The 26,896-nt window shown below is 40.5% G+C and overlaps 1 protein-coding gene across 3 annotated transcripts; it reads right to left on the bottom strand.

The window, feature by feature from the left end:
• Positions 1–940: 940 nt before the first annotated feature.
• LOC137982055 (tetratricopeptide repeat protein 28-like) lies at positions 941–26,896 on the bottom strand. Of its 3 annotated transcripts, none has more exons than XM_068829083.1 (12): positions 26,597–26,896; positions 24,609–24,716; positions 20,400–20,561; positions 17,965–18,042; positions 16,509–16,576; positions 14,065–14,230; positions 11,491–11,652; positions 10,931–11,008; positions 8,459–8,526; positions 7,883–7,999; positions 3,199–6,906; positions 941–2,674 (listed from the first exon to the last, which is right to left on the bottom strand). In XM_068829083.1, the coding sequence occupies exons 2-11, from the start codon at positions 24,688–24,690 to the stop codon at positions 3,211–3,213; spliced, it is 4,677 nt and encodes a 1,558-aa protein (XP_068685184.1). In that variant the 5' UTR covers positions 24,691–24,716; positions 26,597–26,896; the 3' UTR covers positions 941–2,674; positions 3,199–3,210. The 3 variants fall into 3 exon arrangements, with proteins under 3 accessions (XP_068685184.1, XP_068685185.1, XP_068685183.1); XM_068829084.1 differs by having other exon boundaries at positions 24,609–24,704; XM_068829082.1 differs by lacking the exon at positions 26,597–26,896 and having other exon boundaries at positions 24,609–24,736.

The following is a 26,896-nucleotide window of genomic DNA, read 5'->3' as shown; positions in this document are numbered from 1 at the left end:
TGTTCGACAGTGAAATTGCAGTCGAGTAAGGGAATTTACTACGCTTTAGGTTGACTTTTTAATTAGTAAGATTTTGCTGTTGTTCTAAACTGAAGAGAGAGGGAGTAAAGATTGTCAGTCAAACGGAAAATGTTGTGAAAGAGATTACTGTGTATGTAATTTCAGTTTTAGTTGTTTATTAAAATTGTTGGTTATTGTTTGCAAGGCTTGTTTGTTTACTGCTGTCAGCTCAGAGGTGTTTGATCACTGAAAACTGTGAACAGTACTGACGATTAATCTTTAGCCTGCGTAGCAAGCGCAAGGGGAGAGGGAAGCGAAGAGAAGCGAGTGACTAAGCTGCGCGGAGAAGGGAACTAGGGAGGGTGCCACATAGTGCTCACCTTTCCCGTGTTTCTTCTCGATCTCCAATGCGGCGAGATCTGGAAGGCGAGGTTGGTAGTTGTCTACCTTAACATTTTACTACAATAAATAAGGTGAATTTCTTTTGTCTTTCACTTTTCTTTTCTGGACTCCTTTCATCCATGGCTTCAGAAACAACTTCGCTCCCACGCCACCAAGGGACAAGGAGGAGTCTCAATGTGTAACTTAAGCCGTTCAAAAAAGGAGTGACGCCAGTGGTACGAACTTTGTAGTCACAACAATATCCGTAAAAACCGATTTTGCAGTTTAACGTGTGTAATATAACATTCAACTCTTTTAGCTGAAATAAAACAAATGGATAACATCGACCCTTCTTGTTCTCATTCCGGTTCCGGACTTCGGCTTTTCCAGTCGCCCTCAATAACTCTATTCTCTATTTTCGAATTCCCCATAATACACTTTGTTTGCCCCCCAAATTTTGCATAAATTATTGTTTTTAAACGCTCTTGGGGACACTACATATTCCCAAGAGCATTTGAAAACAATGGTTTATGCAAAATTTGGGGGGCAAACAAAGTGTATTACGGGAAATTCGAAAATAGAGAATGGAGAGTTTCCTATCAACTATCAGCTTTTAGAATAATTATGCTGTCTTAGCTTATGGGTGATTTTAAACATATAATGCTCGTGGACATTTTGCTCATTGCTCGCATTTTTCCTCGCCCCTGCAGGGCTTGGAAAAATACTACGCAACTCGCAAAATATCCGCGCGGATTACATGTTAAACCATCGAATAAGATGTATTTATTGCTTGATTTTATTTCTGTACAGTGTTCTCAATTAGCTCCTCAACGCTAAATACAGTTGACACTTGGATAAAATTCATCATTATTATTAAAATCATCATTGTCATCGTCATCGTCATCGTCATCATCATTATTATAACTTTTTCGAATTTAACTCTGATTAATAACATGAACTTGACTCCCAAATTCCCCAGTCCAGTAGTTGTTGACCCACTATATCAAAGAAGAGTGGTACGACATTGACTCTACAATAATCCCATACTTACATGTACGGTATAAATTGGAAAATATTGATTGGTCATAAATCTATAACATCAACCCTGTGGACATTTTTTATGACACATTTTCAAGTCATCTGACTTGTGGGTACCGTAATCGTAACTCATTCCCACTTAAACCTGTGTATTCCTAATCTGCACTTGTTTCAAAACCTTGCAAAGGAGAGAATTCTCTCTACAAAGCCTACAACTCTCAAAGAGTCTAAATGCAACAAAATAATATTGTTACAATCTGACTTGTGGGTACCGTAATCGTAACTCATTCCCACTTAAACCTGTGTATTCCTAATCTGCACTTGTTTCAAAACCTTGCAAAGGAGAGAATTCTCTCTACAAAGCCTACAACTCTCAAAGAGTCTAAATGCAACAAAATAATATTGTTACAAGTATAATTTTCTCGTCAAACTTGCCAGAAAAAAGTACTTTCATAATAATTTAGTTTCTGAGTTTCTTCTAGTTCAAACTTGAGAGGAACACAATCAGTGATTAAACAGATTATCTCAGGCAGGTACAAAACACAAGTCACAGGTCATTGCTTTACCAAAACAGAAACAACGCTAACCGTTTACCAATTATTAGGACATTACTAAACCACGAAACAGCGAGACGAAACACCAAAACACCATGTGTGACCCCACAGTACATTGAATACGAACCGACGAAGGTTGGATTTTAAGATTAAATATCCCTAATTAGGCCTAAAACGTTATTGCTCCAATTAATTGACATTAAGATTAAGATTCAGATTAAGATTGAGACAAGGAGCAATAATGTTTTAGGCCTAAAACGATATTTAATCTCAAATCCAACTTTTGTCGGTTAGTATTCAATGTATGGTGGGGTCATACATGGTGTTTTCGTGTTTCGTGGTTTAGTAATACCCCCAATGCTAACATTAGGCCTAAAACTAATTAGGCCTAAGGTTAGCTTTAATGAATGTTTAGGATTGTTTTTGTACTGGTGTACTGGTAAAACAATGACCTGTGACCTGTGTTCTGCACCTGCCAGATTATCTCTAAGAAAAAAAACCTCACCAACATTTTAGTAACATGACAAATAGTACAGGAACATACTCTGACAGAACAGCTCAATAATGTCTTTGCTAACATAGGACCCTCTCGGGCAAATATTATTCCTTCGACTCAATTCACTCAAAGATGTGGTCACAATCCAGAATGTTTCTTTCTTACTCCTATTTCTCCCTCTGAAGTTGCCGGCATAATCTCTTCCCTAAAAAATAGCAAATGTGAGGTTGTTGATAGCATTTGTTTTTCTCCTGTAAAAGAAGACTGATTTGCTAGGGGTTTAAATTAAGCTCATATTAATATTTTGTTATTTATTATTCTCTCATGTCACAATGAATGACCATTATGTGATGCCTCCTCTATGTTATACAACTATAGACCCATTTCTGTCCTTCCAGGTCTTTCTAAGATCTTTGAGAAGATGTGTTTCCTCGGATTGTCTTGATTTCTCAGAAAATTTGGTATTGTGCATTTGCACGTATTGATTGGACTGAACTGGAATACATAAGAATGGAGGAATAGGACATTGTGAATAAACAAAAATCTTACAAAAGTATTTGTCATGGTCAGGTATATAACTTGAAAACGTTCCAAAAAGACAATAAAGTTAATTCAAGAAAAATATGTAACCAAGTTAGTGATCAAAATATGCTGAAATTGCAATCAGGAATTTGTCCAGTCAGTGTCCAACATTTCTTATAGTCATTAAGTTAGTGATCGTGTACTTACAATGCGAATTTGCTAGTTGTCAGCGCCACACACCAATGTAACATCATCGCCAATAAGGACAAAGGGAGCCCAGTGCTTTACTTGTTGAAATTGGTCAGATTCCCTCATACATTTCATGGTTTGATTCAGCGCTTCGCTGGCGCTTTTACCGCATAATAAGAGCTGGTAAAAAATCTTCATGAACCCCAGGGTAGCATCATCATCAATCGCCCACAAAGACACTAGAACAGATCGAGCGCCGGCACCCAAAAATGCTCTGGCGATACCGACCACGCCCTCAGCCTTGATCTCCCCACGAGCACTATGGCAGCAGCTTAGCACAACCAGTTGTGCGCGCATCTGAACATTCAATACATCCCTCATTGTTAAAAGGAAGTCTTCTTCCACTGGAACCTGCGTTTTCCGGCTGGGATTCGGTGCTAAAGCTATTTCTCCCGTTCCCATTTTACCATGAGCTGCAATATGAACCAAAGCAACCGAGGAGAGACTTTTTAGCACTTGTTCCTTTGTTGCTTGTTCTCCGATAAGAGGCACAGCGCCGAGTATTCTTCCAATCATTTGAACTTCCTCTCGGGCGCAAGGCAGCTGTGATAACTCGCACCCCTGATAGTCGACCTCTTGTACCCAGGGGTCGCCCACTAGAAGCGCACCAGTCTTGCTGTGATAATCTGCGGGGCAATCGGCGATCAGCTTCAAACTCGTCAATGATGGAATCACGCGGACTCGGAAAGATTCGCCGAGGTATTTTGAATCTTCGTTCATGAATGCAGCAAAAGGAGCCAAACACAACGGACCCTCGGGAACGAAAACGACCTCATCGCCATACAGCGTATCTTTGATAGGATCAATGATAATTTCGTTCAGGATGTGCAGCGAACTTTTCTGAATACCATGGGATTTGGTCCCAGTCATCTCTTCCGAAGAGGAGCTTTCATCTGAAGCATTTACATCCCTCTCCACATCCAAGGAACGATCCTCACACTTGACAGCAGCTCTTACATCAATTTCTTTCCAAGTCTTCTTCATCAAAGACAGCAAAAATGTGTTGGTCTCGTGATCACAACTCTCGATTTCTTTTCTTCTAAACTGAACAGCTTTTCCTTTCTGGAAAACCCAGAAAAACACTTCTTTCTTCACCAGTGCCATAAAAACTGTGCTCGACGGAATACACTCCAATAAATCGTCGAGAGTTTCACTTGTGGTTCCTGCATCAGTTGGTTTTTCTTCAGACGCGTAATTCAACTGCAAGAGATCTTTAAGAGCTTGGGCACGCCCTTGCTCAGCGGCCTCAACAGCCTCCATGATTTTTCCTTGCTCCACTAACAGATACCACAAACTCACGTAGACAGTGTGACGCGTGTCGCGTAAGCTCATTTTCCACTCATCATTAAACCCAAGATGACTCCTAACGTCATTAAACACAGCTACACTTTGATGATAGCAATTGGTAGCCTCGCTTAAAGATCCCAGCGCTTGATAGACTTCACCGCGATTGAAAGATGCTACTCCAACGCCAACTTTGTCCCCTACTCGTTTGGATATTTCCATATAACGATCATGGCACTCCATGGCTTTCTGGCAATCACCCAGATGAAAGTAGGACACACCGAGACCACTGTAGGCTTTTCCTTCATTCTCAACTGCGCCGCTTTCTTTGGCGATTTCTAAGAAGCGTTTGAAAAATTCTATAGCTTTGGTAAAATCTCTGCGACTGTAATGAGCCCGACCTAAATTACCAAGAGCGATTCCTTTACCCGCCTTATCTCCCATTTCTTCTGCTATTTGCTTGCAGCGTTCATGGTACTCTATGGCCTCCGGATAATTCCCCAAACTATCATAAGCGCTGCCTAAGCTGCCATACGCTTTTCCTTCATTTGCTTTGTCTCCCACATTCTTTGCGAGTTTTAGGTGCCATTCGTAGTACTCTACTGCCTTTTGGAAATCACCCAAACCATGATAACAGTTGCCTAAATTTCCATATGCAACGCCCTCTCCAGAGATGTCACCCAGTTTTTTAGCAATCTCAAGGTCACGTTTGTGATATTCAATGGCTTGTTTAAAATCTCCAAGACTGTCATACGCGTTGCCCAAGTTAGCGTATGCCACTCCTTCATCCGCCACGTCTCCTATCCGCTTTGCGATTTCAAGAAGACGTTCGTCGTAGTCGATAGCTTTCCGGAAATCCCCGAGATTGTGATAGGCAGCGCCAAGGTTACCGTACGCTTTACTCTCACCGTAAACATCTCCGACTTCCGTCGAAATTTTAAGGTGTAGTTCGTGGTAACGTATAGCCTCTCGGATGTTTCCAAGACTGTAGTAAGCGTTGCCGAAGTTTCCATAAATTTTTCCTTCCGTGGCTTTATTTCCAATTTGTTTTGCAGTGTCCAAGGCCCTTTCCAGGAAATTTATGGCTTTTTGAAAGTCTCCAAGTTCCATGTACGCGTTGCCCAGATTGCAACATGCCGTTGCTTGTGAATCAGTGACCCCTGTGTTTTTGGCGATTTCCAATTGTCGCTCATGATAGTGTATGGCCTTCTTTAAATCACCAAGACGACGACTAGCGATGCCCAGATTGCCATATGCTGTACCCTCAGAGTGCAAGTTTCCAATATCCTTTGCGATTTCTAATTGCCGCTTAAGGTAGACTACTGCCTTCCTGGAATCGCCGAGATTTTGATAGATGGTGGCCAAGTTGCCAAGAGCCATTCCTTCACCCGCCAGATTTCCCACTTTTTTGACGATTGTCAAATAACTTTGTAGGTAATCTTTGGCCTTTGTGAAATCACCGAGATTCAAATAATCAGCGCCAAGGTTATTATACGCCGTTCCTTCACCATCAACGTCACCCACTACTTTTGCTATTTGAAGGTGACGTTCATGGTAGACCAAGGCTTTTTGGAAATCTCCCAGAACGTGGTAAACATTACCTATGTTACAATAAGCGCTTCCCTCACCAGACACATTTCCCAACTCTTGTGAGATTTCAAGGTCGAGTTTATGATAGTCTATGGCTTTTTTTAAGTCACCAAGACGGTGATAGTCACTGCCCAGGTTACAATACATCTCTCCTTCCCCAGCAACGTCGTTGATATCTTTCGACATTTGCAAACTCCGATCGTGGTACTCTACGGCTTTTCCGAAATCTCCGAGATTGTAATAAACGCTGCCGAGATTACCGTAAGCGTTTCCTTCACTTTTCGTGTCTCCCACACTCGTTGCGATTTCCAAGGAACGCTCGTGATAATCTATTGCCTTTTTAAAATATCCAAGACTGCAGTAATTGACGCCAAGATGACTGTAAGCTATTCCTTCCCCTCTAACGTCTCCCAGGTCTTTGGCGATTTGTAGATCTCGCGTATGGTACGATATGGCTCTTTTGAAATCGCCGAGGCCGAAATAAGCGTTGCCTATATTACAACAAGCCCTTCCTTCGGCCACCAAGTCCTTCAAATCTTTTGCTATTTCATGATCGCGTTCATGGTATTCCTTAGCTTTTTTAAAATTTCCACGCCTCTTATAGGCATTACCTAAACTGACACATGCCAAACCCTCGCTTCTTTTGTCTCCAGTCTCCTCTGCAAGTTTTAGCTTCCGCTCATGATCTTCTATGTCTGCATTGAAATAAGAGTGGCTGCCTCCTAGTTTACCAGAAGTATTACACCTGTTGATTGTACCTGGGTCGAACTGGGCCACATTAGCGCCTTTTCTCTAAAGAAGAAATAAAAACAGTAGTTCATGTTCGATTTGGAATTTTCATACTACGTACATGTATTGCGTTAGAATTTAACAAGGTTTCCGAAATTTGTAAAAAATACTAGGTCACCATATTAGTTTTAAGATATTTTCCAAAAACTGAATTTTAGATGTTTTTTTTTTAATCAGCGCTGTACCGTTGGCATGGCAACAGTTGGGTACTTGCGGATACCCCTAAAAAAATTGCCTGACAATAGCATTTGATTGATATCAAAACGCTCATTTTCCATTGGGAACCCACTGTGACCTGTGGAGGACCCTTTGGAGCCTCCTTAATAATGATTGTTCTGTTTTCGAAGGAGAGAAGAGATCCTTCACCTAGCTGGTAAATTTCAGATGTCTTCAACGGGATTCATTTCAGGTGTCTTTTGGAGACACTTGCTTAAATTGTCGAGCTCAGTGCGTGGTTTACGGCTTCTTTCATCTATAACTCGTGCCGGTTTCCTACATTTTGTTCTAGCTGTTTTCGGAATTGTCTTTTTTAGAATACGTAAGCGAAGTGGGTGTTAACTAACTTGCTAGCTAAGTGCGTTTCCAATATAACAAAAGACTAAGAAAAGAATGAAACTAAAATGTGAATGTAAGGTAAAGTCTGCTTACGTGCCAAGTGGCCCATTAGGCCGGAGCTTATCCCGGTTTCTGTAGCATGAAGCGAATAGGAGTATTTCTACTCCCCCCTGGATGGGATGCTAGTCCAACGCAGGGCTACCCCCGGCATTAAATTTGCCGGTACCCATTTATACACCTGGGTGGAGAGAGGCACCGTGAGAGTAAAGTGTCTTGCCAAGAAGACAACACAATGTCCCCGGCCAGGGCCCGAACCCGGACCAATCGCTCCGGAGTCGAGCGCACTAACCATGAGGCCACTGCGCCTCCCAAAATGTGAATGTGACTCAGATAAAATCCACAGATTATCAGAGATTCCTCTCACTGTCTCAGTTTTTGACAAGTCCTCCATCTTGTTTTTCCCTTGCAGATTTGGTCGTCGGCCTTGTTCTTCGACAAAGCTGATCCTTAACTCAAGTAGCTGCTGATTATTCTTGTCGATCTTATCTTTGTCAAGATTTTTCTCAAAAATTTAACTGTTAAAACGACTGCAATTGATCGAAAAGTGCTCGTGAAAGGAACATGAACAGGGAGGTTTAGCACGCGACGTCTTTGAGACGCGGACTGCAACCGGAAATGAAAATTTCGCATGCCTGGAGAGTAGTCCCAGATTTTTAACCTAATCATCTCTAACGGAAGAAAAAACCTTAGCAATATAAAGGTAGCAGTGACAAGACAAGTTAAAGTGGAAAACAGCCCACTTTCGCTTGCTGTCCGCGGCTCAAAAACTTCGCATGCTTAAACTCCCGAATAACCATCAAAGTGGAAACTATGGATATTACGTCACGACAGATTTGGCTAGGTAAAGTTTCGAATGATTTTCAGGTGTGGTGTATTTTCTAGTACACCACTTCTGTTCAAACGGAATAAATCATCAATGTCAAGTTATTATGAAGGATACTTCCAATCCTTTATCACACCAAGTGATGGCTTCCTCAAGTCGATTCAGCTGAACACAAGCTCTTGCACCTAGTAGATAGATGACCTTTACTTAAACACGATGAAAATTAAAGATATAAGCTTGTGGGGTCGTGTATAAGTAATTAAATCGTAAAGTAAATCATAATTTTGTGAGAGAAAATATCACTACATTATTAAGTATTTGCAAGATTGTCAACTAATAAATTATCATTTAAATAGTAGAATCAAACTTAATTCTATGACATAAAATATCGCTAAAGTTATGCATAGGTAATCATACAGTTCTAATGTTAAGAATATTTACAAGATTGTCGACTAATAGATCACCAATTGTACATAAAATCGGCATTTCTGTACCGCGTAGTTGAGGCGGAGGTAGTGTCGAATTTAAAATCCTTAAAATAATCTTTTGTTCTTATTAGATTCAGGTCTTTCTTGCTTTAATGCGAAATTCCGTTCTCGTTAAAACAGATCGTACTCTACAGAACGGTGCTTTCGTAAGCCAGCGAATCCTTCATGAATCTAGTTTCGAATCTTGGAAATGATAAGCAGTCCCCACCCCGTTATGAATATCCATTTCGTCTTTCTATGTAAATATTTTTAGACAACAATTCAGGCAGGCGCTCATTGTGTGCTTTAAAAATGGTAGGCCACCGATAGTTGGCAAGCACCTTTTTTGAAGACATGTCTCTAGGTAAGTTAAAGATGATTCGAGATGCTCTACAATGAAGTCTTTCAATCGAATCGAGTAGGTTTGAGTCACAACACGCCCCGCACATAACAAGTTCGTATTTGACTGAGGGTAAAATAACCTTAAATTAAAAGTCTCGTAAAACGCTTTTTGGCAAGAATCTAGATCGTTTTAACATGTCCAGTTTGGTAACAAAACTCTTCTTAACATCCGTCACATCTGTATCCCAGGTTAACTTGTGGTCAATTGTCAAACCTAACACGCGTGCATTTTATACTGGAGTCGCCCAATAACACCGGGGCAATCGGCTCCATTGGGATTCCCCTACAAAGCTGCATTGCTTCACTCTTTCCTGGATGGAGAGTGCCTAATCGGCGTGGGTGGGTGGGTCGTGAGTTGTGGGTCGTGTGTCGTTGGTGCCTAACCCTTTTTAATCAACGACTGGAAATTCTCGAAACAGACAAGACCTTAGACCTTAAGAGCGTGAGGGTGTGAATTGAACCCACGACCTTCGGGTTAGATCACTGCTACTCTACCAACTGAGCTGCAAGGTCAGACGGGAGCAGGCCGTGAGAACTGAAGATGTTAAAGTCACGGCAATGAACATGCACAAGTACAAGGAAGGATTACGTTTTTGCAAACGTTGGCCGTGTAGCACTTATATTTGAACAGACTTAACTGATTAGAGTGTAATGTGAAGTGCTAGTTTTCTACCCCATATGAACCATGAACCATGTAATCCTTCCTTGTATTTGTACATGTTCATTGCCGTGACTCAACATCTTCAGTTCCCACGGCCTGCTCCCGTCTGACCTTGTAGCTCAGTCGGTAGAGCAGCAGTGATCTAACCCGAAGATCGTGGGTTCAATTCCCACCCTGGTCAACAACGTGAAGTAACCAAATTAAAGGTTTTGACGACAACGTTAGCATAAAACATCAAATCCTTAGGGCGCAATGGTTTTCTTTCATATGAAACCAAAACATAACTGCTTGTTGATACAATGTCATAGAGTCATGTCAGTCCTTGTATATAGTACAGTTTCTTGAAGTATTGAAATTGGTTTGAGACTCCTTAAGGGTGACAACATCACAAATATAATCTTTAACGGCAGTTAAAAACTCCTGGACTTTTCTTAGGCTTCAGTACAACTACTCAGGTATCTAGCAGTCATCGTTTGCTAAGAAAGTCGTTTCATGTCCACTTTGCCAATATGAGACTTCCATATTCCAAGATAATGCAGAGGCAAGGGCTTTTTTAAGGGTATTTTCAACATCCGTGGCCAAAATAGGAACTGTGGCAGAGGGGGAACGGGAGACAGTCGAGAAAAAGATATGAAGGAATAGTAGAGGGCGGACTGGCTATACCCTAAAGAAGGCAGGTGTTCGTTAAAAGGGCTGCCTTTATATATATAAGCCGCACACTCGCAGCGCATAAAAACTGCAACAACCGACGTGGTGTTTAATCGAGAACACAAGGTAGCGACTGAAAGAGATGTGTCTCTTACTGACACAGGTCAAAGCGCGAAACAGTGTTAAAAGTCCAGGTAAGCCGAGGCGAGAGAAGAAGATAATGAATGAACGAAGGACGGAAGGAACGAATGAACGAGCACACAAACGAACGAACGAACGAACGAATCAACTGATCACTGAACCAACAAACTAACAAGCGAACGAACGAATGACGAAAGAAACGAAAGAACAAACAAACTAACGGAAGGATAGATAGACAAATAACTGGATGTATAAATTTGCGAAACTTACCCCGAACAATTGTCTTGACAAAGGAAGGCTGTAATTCAACAGCAATCTTTGCGTCCCTCAGTGAATCGTTGTAGTTACCTGGGAGAGAGGAGGGGAGATAGACTTAAATTGATAAGAAAAGGTCTACCTGTATGGCAGGTTTAATACTCTGCGTGTGAAAAGGATGAGAACCTGTGCGGCTCACGTGTGTACGTGTTCTCTCGAAAGCACTCCGCCTTATCATTTTGCCGCTATGTTGCGCGCTATCTAACGCCTGAACTAGCGCCTTAACAGCAAGAAGACTGCGACGGCGAATCGTACTTGTATTTATACAACTAAAATTATATTCGCCTGGTTGACAAAGAGAAAATCAATCGAGTCTAAAACGTCTCTTGCCAAGAAACAAGTTTTGAAGAAGTTGGGCTGGTATTTTCAAAAACGGCACATCTTGAATCGAAATGTAGCTTTCTGATCGCGTATGATACACCCCCGAATACTCGGTCCATGTCATAAAAACAGCAATTCCATTTTTTTCACCGAGAACCTAATATAAAAAGCGAAGGACCTTACAAATTCCTCACCAAGTTTAAAATGGGCTGCCGACCTGTTCCTGTAAAGTTTGGCTTTTAATTCACCATCTTTGCAACGCACTTTGATGCCTTCTGAGTAAAGGTGAATCGCATTATTTAAGTCCTTCTTTTTTAATTCATCGTCGCCTTCATTCTTGAAAAGCTCTGCTATTGCTGAAACAACGAAAGTTAAAACAAAGGCATTTGGAGCGTTAATTCATTTCCTGAAACACCGGCACTTTTTTATGTCCGAGTCCCACCTTTTTTTAAATTTTAAATCTTAAAACCTCGACTTATGTGAAAAAATTAAATGTTTCAGCAAGATCTATCATAACGTAGTCATTTAATGGTAAACGCCTTTGACATTAGTGTACTTAATGGTAGCTAAAATGAGTATATCTCTTAAGCGGGACACTTCAGACTGAGACCCGTTGCTATAACAACCCCATGTAATAGCCGTGACGTCATTCTTAACCTGTTTTCAAAAACCATAACCTGGCTCTAATTGGTTCAAATGCCTGGCGGGCGGTTTTTAGATAGATAGGTGCGCGTCCGTTGAAAAGAAGTCAAAGAACTCCACTGGAAGAAGAGTCAGATACTAAGATTTGGCATAAGGGTATCCTATCTGGAAAACATGAGTTCAAAGACATGTATTTCAGATAAGAAGAGAAAATGATTAAAAGTCCGGGAGTACGTTCAGTATTTGGGAAAGAGGAATAGTCCACTTCGGAAAATACCATAATACTCTTTGCTTGTGCCCCAAAATTTTGCACAACTATTGTTTTTGTTTTCTCTTGGGACCATTGTAAGTCCCAAGAGCAACTGGAAACAATGCTTATGCAAAATTTGGAGGGACAAACAAAGAATATTATGGTATTTTCCGAAGTGGCCTATAAAGAGTGAAAACTTAAACTCAAGGACAAGACCTCCCCCGAGAGGCCTTCTTGATGGGGAAAAGGGAAAGAGATTCAAAATCTTTAAGCGTTAGTTACCCGTTGATCAAAACGGACGACAACGCGCGCATTCACGTTTCAGTTAAATGGTTTGCAATTGGCGCGACCTTTTGTAAGCCGATGACAAAACATTGCTATCTCGATCGCATAATTACTTTTAATGCTCATTATAAATCGAACTGAAAACTGAATAAAGTGGGAAAAGGATTCCATCGGCCAACTTTTAAGGTCACACCTTCACTGATACAGTTTTGCGTTTTTAGTTCGTAATTCTTTCCCGTGAACTGCACAGCTAACTGACTCATTTTTTTTTACGAGTACCTATTAGGCATATATAATAAGGACCTTAAGATCTACGACGGCGACTTCAACGAAAACGTCACCTCGAAATATCACTTTGCTTTATCATAATTTTTCGCGGTTATTCTATCTCGTTCACTTTTTACAATTTGGGCGAAGTGTCCTAAAAATAAATTTGTACGAGCAGTTACAAAGTGAAAATAGAGAATGAAAGATTCTCTTTAGCATGCTCACTTTGTCCTCAAAACTTCAAATTTGGTAATTTCACGTCGTCCTTACGCAGAGTACAGCAAGAATCTGTCCTAAAATCCGCGCTGCACGTGCACGATTATTTATGCTCTTTTAATCAATGGTATCATTGTTTTGCGCCGTTGTTGTTGCCGTCGCCGTCGTAAAATCTTAAGCTCCCTAATTTTCTGTGCAGGGAACCGGCGATCGACGCATTTATTTGACGGCCAATGCTCATACAAACACTTAAACACCTACCGGTTTTGATTACTAAAAAAGTACGTTTTTATAAACTGTAACAAGAGCGATCTGCTCACTAACACAATTGCTTGTTAGACTGTCGAAAGTAATTAGGCGATTGCAGTAGGCCATTTCCAAATTCATGTCTGCCTCCTCTTCAAAGCGAGTCTAAGTACGGAGTCTTCGTGATGGTAATTATTCTACTTTAAAGGGAACCTCCACTCTTACCACGGAATAAGTTTAAACCGAAGGAAATTATGTTCACAAACAAATTTGTTCAAAATTTGTTTTTAAAAAAGTTTTTATATCTGGAAAAGGGCGTTTTAAAATCGCTTATTTTCACTTTCAAATTTTGCGGGCGCAGCCATGTTGAATAATTTTGACGTGTAACGGTTTCCCTGTTGTTCTGACACAAAGAGCTTTTGTCTACTATTTTGTCTAATAACATTAGGGAAACCATAAAACGTCAAAATTATTCAAGATGGCGGCGCCCACGAAATTTGAAAACAAAAATAGGAGATTCTAAAACTTATTTCTTTCGGATACAAACGCTTTCTTTGAAAATATTTTTAATAGATTGACTTGATGGTAACAGTTATTTTCTGTGATTTAAAGTTATTTTTCTGTTGAAGTGGAGGTTCCTTTTAAATATGAATGATGACGAATTTTCATAAGAAAAAAAATCGCACTTACATTTGCTTTGAAGAACAGACAGACACGAACTTGGAATTGCTACGAATTTGGATTGGTTCATCGCGCTGTGTGCACCTGCCGTGATTGGTCGAAGTAATTACTTTGGTATTTGTTTTACGACACTCAATTGAAAACCGCTCCAATCTTGAATCATGTTTCCTTCACTTCTTACTTCTTAAATTGACGTCGTTGGCATCTTCCTCCGGTGCGACTTCAGTCATTGATCGTGTGTTGGATGATTTACTCGCATCTTTCACTTCGGCCTTATCTTGTGACTTGGTTATTTCCTTGAGAGACCTCTCCTTTAGCTCCAATAAATTCCGCTTCTCGTTGTCAATCTAGTCAGATGAGTTAAGCTTAAAATAGACTAACTAAAAAGTGCAAGGAAGGATTACATTTTTACAAACGTTGGCCGTGTAACACTTATATTTGAACAGACTTAACTGATTAGAGTGTAATGTGAAGTGCTAAGTTTTTACCCCATGTGAGCGTTAGCCCTACTGATGGAAATGGGCCCACAAAAGGACAGAGAAAAACTCTGACCAGGGTGGGAATTGACCTTCGGGTTAGATCACCGCTGTTCTACCGACTGAGCTACAAGGTCAGACGGGAGCAGGCCGTGGGAACTGAAGATCTTAGTCACGGCAATGAACATGTACAAGTAAAAGGAAGGATTACGTTTTTGCAAACGTTGGCCGTGTAGCACTTATATTTGAACATTTCCATCAGTAGGGCTAACGCTCACATGGTTCATATGGGGTAGAAACGTAGCACTTCACATTACACTCTAATCAGTTAAGTCTGTTTTAACTAAAAAGTGAACGACTTTGGCTTTATTTTCTCTGCAAAAGCGTCAAATCTTTGTTGAAACAACTTGCGTAAGTAGCATTCCGTTCGTAAGATGTTACGCTGGGTCGAAAAGGTCGGGCTCCCGTTGTTAACTGGCGTAGTCATTATTCAGCGAATAAGCGCATCAGCTATTTATCCAGCGGAAAGCGCTATCCGCCGTTAATTCGAAAACCTCTACCTGCAATCCTAGACAAAACCCTTGGGACACTTGAGCTAAAATGGTTGAAAATGAACATATGTTAAGGCCATCTATCATAAAGTCCCCTCTTCCCCTTTTCAATGTTGATTGGAATCCGCGAAACATTCTGAAATGCTGCAGTTTGTTTCAACATTTCTAGGGGGAGGGCACTGAGGAGGCCATTATGAAGGGAATTATCATAAAGAGAGTGTGTTTCAATCGAGTTTCGTAAAACCAAAACCAAAGTAATTAATTTGGCCAATCAAAAAGGATGGAGACAATCCGGCAAACCAATCAAAACTCGAAGTAATTGCATGTAGCCGACACAAAATGCAGGAAAATGTGCACGCGCGAGCCACGATTGGTTTTGGTTTTACTTTTGATTGGCTGAAAAAGTGGCGCGAGAACTTTGAACCAATCACCGAGTGAAGTAATCATAAACCAAAGCAAAGTTAATACATTAACTATGACCAAAGTAATTATTTTTGTGCTCATTGTTAAAGGTGTCCCAAGAAATTTTGTCCTGGGGCCGGTTGCTCGAAGCCCTGTTAGCGCTAACTGTTGATTTAGAGGTATCAAAACCTATAGGTTTCCATGGTATTTAACGCTGGTTAGCGCAAACCATGCTTCGAGCAACCAGGGCCAGGATTGTGGGTAGTCATGTATGGCTCATAAGGGCTAACAAATACTCAGTTAAAATGCAACTATTCCAACAAACGAAACCTAGCAAATTTGATGTATATATACATAATTTTGGAGTACTTTTTGCTACTCAGGCACCCATCCCTTTACTGCACATACTCCGCGCCAAGGCATACCCGGTACACACCTTGAGCCGACTGCGGGATCACTTCACGGATAAAATTATAGAGAGGGAGAAACGACTCATTTGTTGTCGGAACAATTTTATTTCCAAATTTCTGCAAAATCTAATGACGGGTTTGGCGAGAAATTTAGTAAAACAGCCAACAGTTGTTGGTCTCAAATTAATGCGCACGCGCAGTATATTTATTTTCACTTCTAAAGCACCATGACGTTTACAAAATGGGAGCGAATTTACATCGAATTTCCAAGACCATCGCGCCAAAGTCGCGAAACAGGATTTGGTTTTTTTTTGCTTTTTCTAAATACGCGCCGTCCTTCAAAACTGCGTTCAGCCACTTTAAATTCTTTACATATCACTTTGCTTGAATTCAATTAAGACTGTGAACTTGTTTCTAGCGTATCTAATTGTTGTAAACTGTTGATGACAAATAAAGATTAGAGCGGTTTTCAATTGAGTGTCGAAAGTAATTAGCGAATTGCATTGGTTTTGCATTACTTCACTCAGTGATTGCTTCAAAGTTCTCGCGCCACTTTTTCAACCAATCAAAAGTGAAACCAAAACCAATCGTGTCTCGCACGTGCACATGTTCCCCCGCTTTGTGTCGGTTAATTACGTGTAATTACTTCGAGTTTTGATTGGTTTACTGGATTGACTCCGTCCTTTTTGATTGGCCAAAGCAATTACTTTAGTTTTGGTTTTACGACACTCCATTGAACCTCGCTCTAACTATTGCTCTGTTAGCATTCACAAACTAAAAGGATACTGCCAATCCCTTGTCACACCAAGTAACGGCTTCCTCAAACTCTCTCAGCTCAAAACACGCTCTTGCACCTAATAAAAACGGACCGAGTTTGGTATTAACTTTTGGAAAAGTGGCGGAAAGAAACGATAAACGGAAATACGTCTGCCATGCAGGCTACTCGTGTAGCAAGTTGTACAAATCCCATAAAAGACTCAAAATGACGTAAACACCACGCCAGCTGTTCAACAAAAACTAAATATCTTCTTCTTATTCTTACATCACGCCATAATTTGTTAAACTGACCAATCGCGTGCGTGTTTAAAAAGTTCGTAAAATGCACTGAAAGGAATAACGTAAAGTGTCACGACGGCTCCTTTTGGTTGAGGTCACACTTGAATGTTTAATTTGGTAAAGCGTGGTGGACATAGTTCAGATAAACCTATGGCAAGCCGCGCTTTCCCACGACGATCAGACGATCAGACTAAAAATTGAATCTACGCTCCTTTTTTATAAGAACGTCTTATTTTGGGGCAGAGGCTGAACGTTCTCATTTTTTTGGCGATTTGAGCCTGAAGACGTTCTTAGCATGTTCTTAAAGTTGTGTGGTACAATGTATACTAAGTTCGGCTACAAACTGAGTTCAAGTTGTCCTTCAGTGTATCATGCAATAGGCCATTCCCGAGTTCATGCCTGCCTCCTCTTCAAAGCGAGTCTAAGTGCGAAGTTTTTCTTATGACAATTAGTTTTTATTCACATGTAAAGTACAAGTAATTACCATCAAACTTCGCACTTAGACTCGCTTTGAAGAGGAGGCAGACATGACCTCGGAAATGGCCTATTGTTGATTCGCACTCACGTGATCAACAGCCATATGAAAACGCATAATAATAGAGTTCAATTCCCGGAGAATTGGGTCGCGAAACCAACATGGCCGCCGTATCTCTGTTTGAGGCCACTAACATGGCAACCGTGACGTCATGTGATAAATCACACTGATAATGTTAAAAATGTCCCTAAAAAATTGAATTAATTGTTCTGTTAGCCTACAGTTTCATTTTACCATGAAAAACCCTGTATCCGAGGCTTTCGGTTGAAAATTCGAGTCTGCATCCTCCATAGGCCAGTTTTGTATTCTCACGGTTAGACTGGATCTAGCATGAAATGGGGGCTAATGCGGGGGAAATAATTTTCATGTGAAAAGATTCCCCCGCATTAGCCTCCATTTGATGCTCGATACAAGCCAAACGTTAGAATACGAAACTGACCTCTTAAACCCTCCATGTACAGGATGGAGGATTAGACAAATACTAAATTAAAGTGAATGCATGCATGGCATTCTTTTGAAGGAAGGTCGATTTCAATAAAAGGAAATACCTATCCCTCCGACCATGCAAATATGTCGCAAAATGTCTTTTTGTATAAAATGGACAAATGTTGCACTACTGCATCGACAAAAATAATGTTTCCTTGTTCTTACCGCTTAGGTACGCCAACACAAAAGATGGTTGCAACTCAGTAGCCACTTTTGCATCCTCCAGAGAATAAATGTAATTCCCTGTAGGAGAAACGATGATGAGGACTTTGGGCAGAAACAACGAAAATATTATTCTAAAGTATTAGGCAAGCCAACGGAGGGATTACTCCCATTTACGCATTCATATAAAGCCGAGGAGATTTCTTTCGTTCTTTTTTCTCGTAGAGGATTATTGTAAATCTTAATACTTTGTTTATATTGGAGGTTCATTTCGCTACTAAGAAGTCCACAGGCATCCCACTTTGAGAGTCTGAAAGAAACTGTTCAGAAGGCCATTTCCGAGTTCATGTCTGTGTCCTCTTTAAAGCGAGTCTAAGTGCGAAGTTTTTCTTGTGATACCATCATAAAAACTTCGCACTTAGACTCGTTTTGAAGAGAAGACAGACATGAACTCGGAAATGGCCTATTAAATGTAACACGTTTAAGAAAGGATGGGGTTGGTTTCAAAAGAAACTCTGGTGCTGCGTCGGTGGGAAGTATAACACGAACAATTCGTTTTTATCCTGCCAGTTAAAGAAGGTAAATTAACCACCTTAAGAAAGATTTGCGAGGTGACGTTTTGAGCCTTGGGCCTTCTTCAGGGCGCCAACGAAGGCTAGCGTATGCTTAACAAGTAGAATCCCTGTTGCCGTGCGTCTGTTCACTAATACATCACAGATGACGTCAAAATGTGGTAAGAACAAAAAAGTTGCACACGAGGCGATAGTCGAGTGTGTCACTGATGTTCTTATCACAATTTGGAGGTCTTCTGTATCTATTACTGAGCAGACGCAAGGCAACATGGAATCTATTTGTTTTATAAAATAAAGATTCAAAAAAATTTTGATGGTGACGTCAGCTATGCGTCTGTCCTCTAGTGAGAACCAATGCGTGCATTATTGAGGTTAAGGACGGTGCCTACTATTGCTATTGCGCATACGTTCTGCGCATCTCAAGATACTCGGGTTTCCTATCGGTGGTGCTTACTAGTACAGGGATATTTTAGCGCGGTTGAAAACTATCCGGAGAAAGTAGATCTTAGTAAGTATCCTTAGTATCCAAAAAGAAAATTGGGGGTAACCATACATTTCTGAGAGATAATTAAGCTTCAATTTGAGAAAGAACGCCATACATTTAAAGCTTTGTACAAATATTGTTCATGAATTATCTTTGAAAAATCATTCGTGGTTACCCCAATTTTCTTTTTGGATTTCAATAACACTTGTTAAGATCTACCTTTCCTGCATAATCACAAATCGGGGCAAAAATACCTTTGAATTAGTAGGCACCGTCCTTAAGGAACTCTAACTGGCAGGACACGACCAGGTGGTTAATTACAAAGTATGGTAGACTTGACTTCAGAACCACCGAATACAAGTCCAAAAGGGATCGGATCGGGATTGGAACCAGGCACAAAACGCAAGTCAGTCTGACGCCCTCATCACGTCGTCTTCCGAAAAAGGCGTTTTTACCACAATTGCTTGTAATCTCGCAATCTGATTGGCTAATTTGCCGTTGTCGATAAGAGTCTAGACAACGCTGCTCACGTCATGCTTGCGTCAATTTGTTACGTAATGTAATAGCCAATCAGGAACGCTCATTTTGGGAAATAAACCAATCATATTGCGAGAAAGTTATAGACAACGCTTGCTCTTTCTTTGACTTATGATTTTGGTCACGCTCTGAAATAAAAACTTTCTTTGGCGTTGAATATTGTGGTAAAAAACAAATCGAAAGTGGTTCATTGTTGTCTGTACTCTTATCGACAACGATATTCGTCATCAAAGTGGTCAAAATTTGTTGTAGACTCACTCGGCTACGTCTCGTGAGTCCACAACATTTTGACCACTGTGATGACGAATATCTTTGTCGATAAGAGTACAGACAACGCTGAACCACTTTCGATTTGTTAATTTTAATGACTTGACCAGCGTTTAAAGTAGGCTTCCCAAACAGTATTTACATATAATCAGATATCAATTCGGAGGAAATTAGCTTGGTACATAATTTTCTTTGATTTGCAACTATTATATCGACTTTGATTTTTTATATTCTCACGTGGTTAGACTGGGACGAGCATGTAATGGAAGCTAATGTGTAAAAAATATCCATGCATCAGCCTCTATCCTATGCTAGTTTCAGTCCTCCCGTGAATTTGGCTTGTAAGATTGGTTTTTCCGATGTTTGCGAGTTGGAAGTTGTAAAAAAACCTAAGAACTTTTAACACGCTGGTGTTGCAAAAGTTAGTTCGCTTGCACAGCCTAACTCTCTTCGAGATACGCTGACCGCTGTAATTTTGCGCGAAAAATTTGTTGCCAGTTGTACGAGTCGGCCCACTCTCAGCTCCCACTCCCGCCTCCTCCCTGATAAATACATGGATAATAGTTCAGACAACTCACCGAAACTAAAATATGCTTTCGCTCTGTTGCTGTACAGTTTGGCTTTAAGGAGCTCATCTTTGCAGTTAACCTCAATTCCTTCCGTATAAAGTCGTATGGCTTCGCTGAAATCTTTCCCTCTGCATGTTTCATTTCCTTTTATCAGGAAAGCATCTGCTTTAGCTAAAAAGAAAACGCAAATAAACACAAGGTTCGAAAGAATTTTCGATAAAGAACACGGTAAAGACAATGGAGAGGTGAAGCATCAGTAAACAGTAAAGCAAACAGTAAAGGTCAGGCAGGAATTTGTGTTTTTCCGAAAATCCGGTCAAAGAAACGTGAAAAAAGCATTACAAGCAAGGTGAACACATCATAACATTATCCCGATGGGGTCAACACATCACGCGTGAGCACAACCATTTCACCCGGTTAATTGGCAGCAATGGACAGCCGTTTTGGCCTTGTTGGGCCTCATCAGCATGGGTAATGTGGTAAGCTGGGACAGAAACGTTTCATTGTTGCTGATTAACTGAGGCTGCAGATGTCGAAGAACTTCTCAAAAAGAAAGAAATGTTAGACCAAGAAAAGTTACATGCTTTTATGGCAAGCGTGCCGTTTGCAGTTTCACGTAAACGCGATGCCAAATTTGAATGATAAATCTAATTTCGAGATTACAATCTTGGACAAAACTCCTTGGGAAAATGTGACACACCACTATAAAATGGTTATTCTCTTAGTTGCATGTGTGATAAAAGATTCAATTCTCCGTACTTTCCCCCTCCCTTTAATCCAATGTTGGTTTACAAAGGGACAAAGGCTTGCACAGTATTTTCCCCACATTATTAACAATGGTATGAGGGAGAGGGGGGACCAATAAACTTTGTTTGTTAGCGCATGTCAAACGCCGGAATTTTTCCCAAGAGTTTTGTCCAACATTGTAGACCTGCAAGGCCTTATTTTGTTGTTTTTCACAAAAAGCTACAGATTTGGTTACCATTTCGAGATTCAATTCGGGAACGAATTTTTATCCATGCCAAACAATCAATCGCGAACCTGCCATTCTCTTCCTAAAGCCTTCACATGATCCGAATAGCAAATCAAAGTGCCACTGTCGTTACTCGTGGATATGAAAGTTACCGCGATTGTTTAAAATTGGCAGGCTGAAGTTTTCTTTATGCATTAGCATTGATAGTTGGATAATTGTGTAACAGCACGGTGGGCTCTCATGCAACTAGATACCCAAAATACTGCATGCATGTGAGGTAATCCCCTTTGCTGGAATTCAACCCTGTTAAATAAGTATACCATTTCTCCAACAGGCATAAGATTACTCTTTAACACATCCTCCATAAAGAGCTCTACCATGTGTTCAAAGCTCGTTGCACAGATGACAGGGTAATTTTGAATCAGTAAGGTCTGATTTTTGTTGCCAGGTCATATAATGTTAATGTCATCAGATTTAGCAAGTAGAGCAGATCCATTCAGTAATATTAACACTTTTTGCGCCAGTTATACATTCCTCCAACAAACCTTGTGAATATTTATCATTATATTTGATACACTTAGATACAGATGATCTGAACCATAACTGATCACAGCAAGTGCATATATATTCAGCGCGATGTGTTATCTTATCACGAAAAAGACTGAATCACTTTTCACATGGAATGTCTAATAGAGCCTTGACCTTGACAAATTTCAGTTTGGTTTAGCCTTAAGCTCTGCATAGCTTTCCTTAAATGTTTTATGCTTTTCTGTTTAGGTCTCTGATATGTTCTGGATTGCTTTTCTTTTCCTATTCCCTTGCTGCTTCAATATTTTCAGATCTGTTTTGGCGTTTTGCAATGTTTTTCTTTTCCCTGAACTCTTCAAGTGATTTTGTCTCTTCCGCTTGATAGAGTCTCTCATAGAAGCTCTTTTTTGCCACTGCTTTGTAGAAATTATTACTGACACTCGCATCATTTTTGGCCATCGTTAATTAATGTATTAAAGTCTTCGCGTTGGTCAGAGAAAGGCGGTGCACAATTTTTTGCACCAATCTGTACTTGTTCAGAATATTTTGCTTCACCTTCGAAGAAAGCCATTTCTTTAATTCTTCCGTTTCTTGCTTCTAAATGCAGCGGAAGGTGCTCAAACACTTCAGTACAAAAGCGACATACAGTAATGGCGGCGCACAACCTCGCGAACAGGAAGTCACAGCTATCTAAGCTGTGTTGTGATTATCCATCCTGATTGGCTTATTAGATCTAACTTCCGGTTACGCAGGAGTGACACATTTGCATAAAGAACCTCACCAAAACTCGTAGATATATCCACGAGTAAAAAGGAGGGGGTAAAGCTCAAATGATGCCATAGCTTTCGAATGGGAAACGTGTTATCTTAATACAGCGCGCACACTAAGAATTTGGACCTTAAAGCTAATGCGCATGCTCAGTACGAAAAAATCTAACTAGCTAGCAGTCCCTTGCTAGATTGTCCAGAAGGAGCAAAAAAAATCGGAAAACGTCTCAGCGCTGTGAGACTAGAGCGACAAGAAATAAACGAGAAGACACTGAGGGAGAGGCAAGAACGAAACGATCCTTCTTTTCCAGCCCCCCTCCGCTCGTTCGCTCTAAATTTCGCCTTTTTCGTTCCACTATTTTGCACACCCTCTCGGCAACCAAGTCTCTCCATCTCAATTGAAGGATTATTCTTAATTGCCAATTTGCTTCAAGTGAAGTATTATCGTTCATTTTGGACACTGAAAGTTTGATAGGGCTCGTGGGAAATGAACATAAAAGCCGAAACCCAATGTACTATGACGCACGTGCATCTCCATGGAGACCATATTGTAATGCGCGTGCGTGGCCCCAACAATGTTGGAGGAGTTGTGTAAACGGTTGCAACATGGTAAAGACTTGTTTCCATATCTCAAAGTGCCCTTGGACGTGAGGGGCCTGGGTTGGCGGTAGGGGGTGAAGTACAATACAAGTACAATAGCTGAAACAACCCAAACCTTTAAAAAAAATCTAATCTTATGCTTTAGATAATGTTTCGGCCTAAGGTTAGCATTTTTGTATGGGTTTGGGTTGTTTCAGTTTTGTTGTTCCAGGCCCCTCACGTCCAAGGGCACTTTGAGATATGGAAACAAGTCTTTACCGTGCAACATTGCTGTGCTACGCTTCAGTGATCACGGAACAAAAGAAATGTTGAGAGTTGTTGGCTCAAAAGTTTGACCAGTTTCAAACTTCGCGCAATGTTCACTTCCTAACAACACGCAAGAACATGCAAAAGGGTGTGCAAACGGACCCAACAGGTAACAAACGACACCGCGCACCGGTGGCTCAGTTGTTTGAGCACCGGGCTGTCACGCGGGAGGTCGTGAGTTCAACTCCGGCCGGACCAACACTCAGGGTCTTTAAATAACTGAGGAGAAAGTGCTGCCTTTGTAATTACATCTGCAACTGGTTAGACTCTCTAGTCTTCTCGGATAAGGACGATAAGCCGGAGGTCCCGTCTCACAACCCTTCAATGTTCATAATCCTGTGGGACGTAAAAGAACCCGCACACTTGTCGCAAAGAGTAGGGCATGTAGTTGCCGGTGTTGTGGTCTGTCTTCTGTGGTATTATTACAGAGCGCCATGTGTTGGAAAACTCTTTACTAGGTTAATCATGTATTACCCTCTCAAAATAAAGAACATTGTCTTGTAAAGTATTGTAACAATGTTTGAACAATGTTGGCCAACAATGGTGCGTCCGTTTGCACGGGCCTTTACGCATGGGCAATCGGGAATTGGTGGTTGCACTTCTTCCAAAGCGTTCAATGCCTCAGGATTGCAAATCATGGGGGCCGCTTCTGATACTCGTTAACTTTTCTGGTTTGTTACTTATGATGGCTGCGTTAATACTCCAGGTATAGGACATTTAAAATACGCCTGCTGTTGTTAACAACCTGAGTAGTGAATTCGGACTTGGGGCCCGTTTCTCGAAAGTCACGAAACTTTACGGGCCATTTTCGGGTGTCACAATTCCCTTTGTAGCTCAAGAACGGAGAGGATTTAAGTCATCAAACTTCACAGACATGTTTCCTTTAGTTAGCTTGAAAAAATGTTAAAAGATCGCCTTTCCAAAACAAGCGGTTGGCAGTTTCTCAAATTGCTTTTCGGGACTTTCGAGAAACAGGCCCTTGGTTTGTTTTTCAGTATCAGAATACAGACTAAAAGTACCGGTATGCAGCATACTTAAACTCACCTTTCAAGGTGTCTTCATCGGAATCCAGCGTCCCTGCGTGGGCAACTGGGGTGACTTCGTGTCCATTTGCTTTCTCAGCCATGTGCACTGGGAGTTCTGTTTAGAAGCCTTACGTTGAAGATTTAAAGGATGCAATAGTTTTTTTCAAATATGATTTGTGTGTGCATGCAGACAAACAAGAACAAGCCTGTTAATATCAGATTGTGACATTGGTGTTGTAGTGACCATAGTACGACTTCATAACGAGCCATTTTATAGTTATATTTCCCATGAGAAAATTGCTGATGATTGTGGGAATGAAATGTTTCTTCAATATCATTTGAGTCCTGCGCGGATGGGAAATACCCGCAATTTTCGAGTTCCGTACTTCAACGCAGGAAGCAGTTCACGAATGTAAAACCTCGTCGACAAGGACAATTCATATAATAAGTTTTACTTGCTCGAGTGGATGAGAAATTTAACTTAAACTTTATGCGACAAATGAAATTTGCAACGTACAAAAAGTTGTTAGTGTGGCCGACTCGCCAAATGTAACCCAAGGCCCTCTTGTCACGACCAAGATGGCGACGCCATTAAGTCTCAGTTTGTGTCTCCGCTGTCCAAACTTACTACCGTCCCAAAGATAAATGAGTTCTTCCGATAATGTCTTACATGTAAAATCTAACTCTTTCTTTGAATCGCTCTTAAATTAGCAATAGGAAACTCTGCAGTTTCACGCGAACAGAAATTGTGAACACGAGGATGTGATTTCTGGGAGAAAATGGCTGAACGGTAATTTTAAATCAGTTTCCTTTTGCGAGACTACCGGAGATGGGATTCAGAAAGTTTCCCGGTTGTGTTTGTAAAGATGATTAAATCTTATTTTAAAAGAACAGTTTTCCGGTTTAGACTCGATAAAGGAATTGGCGTAAAAGCCTGATATCAAAAGATATGCTTATATAGTTCTGACTCAAAATGTAAGTAAAAGGCGTCGCCCTTCTGAAAGGAACATATTTGGCAAGACGTGCCACTTGTTTTCATGTCTTCTGTTACTTGCAAATATTTCCATTTATTTATTAAACTAAATTACGGCTAGTAAGCTACAAGAAAATCTATACTCTATAAACTGAACTTTATGTGCGGGAGGTTAAATACCGACTTATTTCAAACCCGTGACTCACTTTAAATAAATAATACCTTTCGTAAACATAGCGGAAGTGAAAAAAAAAACTATCGATTGCGAATTTCCCGTTAAAAAACAATTACTTTAAAATATAATTAACCACGTTGATCATAAAATTTGATTTATTTTTTGACAGCATTTCCTTGAGGTCGACGCTAGGAGACTTGAAATGGGAGTGAATTCAATATCGCTCGAATGTAAAATGAACCGAGGTTACGAAAACAAAACTTGCCCAACACAATTTGAGTTCAAGTAATCCAAAAAAAGGAGAAATTATCAAGGAAGCTGCTCAAGCAAATGAAAGCGAAAGATAAACACAAGAAGAAAGAAAATGAGGAAAATACATCTCTGACATGTTTTATCTTTCTGTGAGATTCCAAGAGGTCACATGACATGGCGTCTTATATCCTCACTACTCTATCACTGAAGGAAATCAGTTTTTGCGGCTCCTTCTCGTTCTAATAAGCTGAAGAACTTTGAGAATAACCGAAAAACAGAGAAATAGCTAAAACAATAACCTGAAGAAAACCATAACCGAGAAAACAAAGAAAAACTTGTTGGCGTTCTTCCACCGAAGACATCGAAGCAAAACCCATATTTTCCAAGAAGACTGTATTTTACTTAATGTTTTTCGAAGTGACGCCTTCTTTTTCCTTCGATAGATGGAACCCGTGCCGGATTGTTTTTCAGTGCTGCCAGTTCACTTTAAGCTAAAATATGTTCTAGAGCCAACGAAACTGAAACTGGAATACAATACGATGCGCCATATGTATCCCCCACAGAAAAACCCTCTGATTACGAAAACACATTATCACGGTATACTCACCTTAAGTACAGCTAGTTTTCACTGAAATTCATTAAGCCTTACACATTGATCAAAAACTGTAACAGTTTCGCCACTTCGCTATTTCCAAAATTAAATATTCATGGTATTCAATATTACAGCAGTCGCCTGAGACCGGACGTTTGATTAAACAGTATCCTTTCTTTCCAAGACCTTTTGACCTGTACTTTTCCTGTGATGTCTACTTCGCAAAACAAGCTTGAGATGCTGTCATCGTTTTTTTTTTTTTCACTGCTAATGTTCTTCCTCCTGCATAATAGACCTCTTTAGCTTGTAGTTTTG

This window comes from Montipora foliosa, chromosome 13 (genome assembly GCF_036669935.1).
Source record: "Montipora foliosa isolate CH-2021 chromosome 13, ASM3666993v2, whole genome shotgun sequence".
NCBI lineage: Eukaryota > Metazoa > Cnidaria > Anthozoa > Scleractinia > Acroporidae > Montipora > Montipora foliosa.
The sequence above is the reverse complement of the archived record's forward strand: the minus strand, read 5'-3'. Positions and strand labels throughout refer to the sequence as shown.

Bases quoted from the DNA above. Each gene is read 5' to 3' on its own strand.
- LOC137982055 (XM_068829083.1), bottom strand. From the start codon at position 24,690: ATGGCTGAGAAAGCAAATGGACACGAAGTCACCCCAGTTGCCCACGCA. The intron at 8,527-10,930 runs GTAAGTTTCGCA...TCTATCTACTAG, and splicing joins TGTCAAGACAATTGTTCGGG to GTGCAAGAGCTTGTGTTCAG. The intron at 6,907-7,882 runs GTGAGAGGAATC...TTTCTTCTTTAG, and splicing joins ACTTGTCAAAAACTGAGACA to AGAAAAGGCGCTAATGTGGC.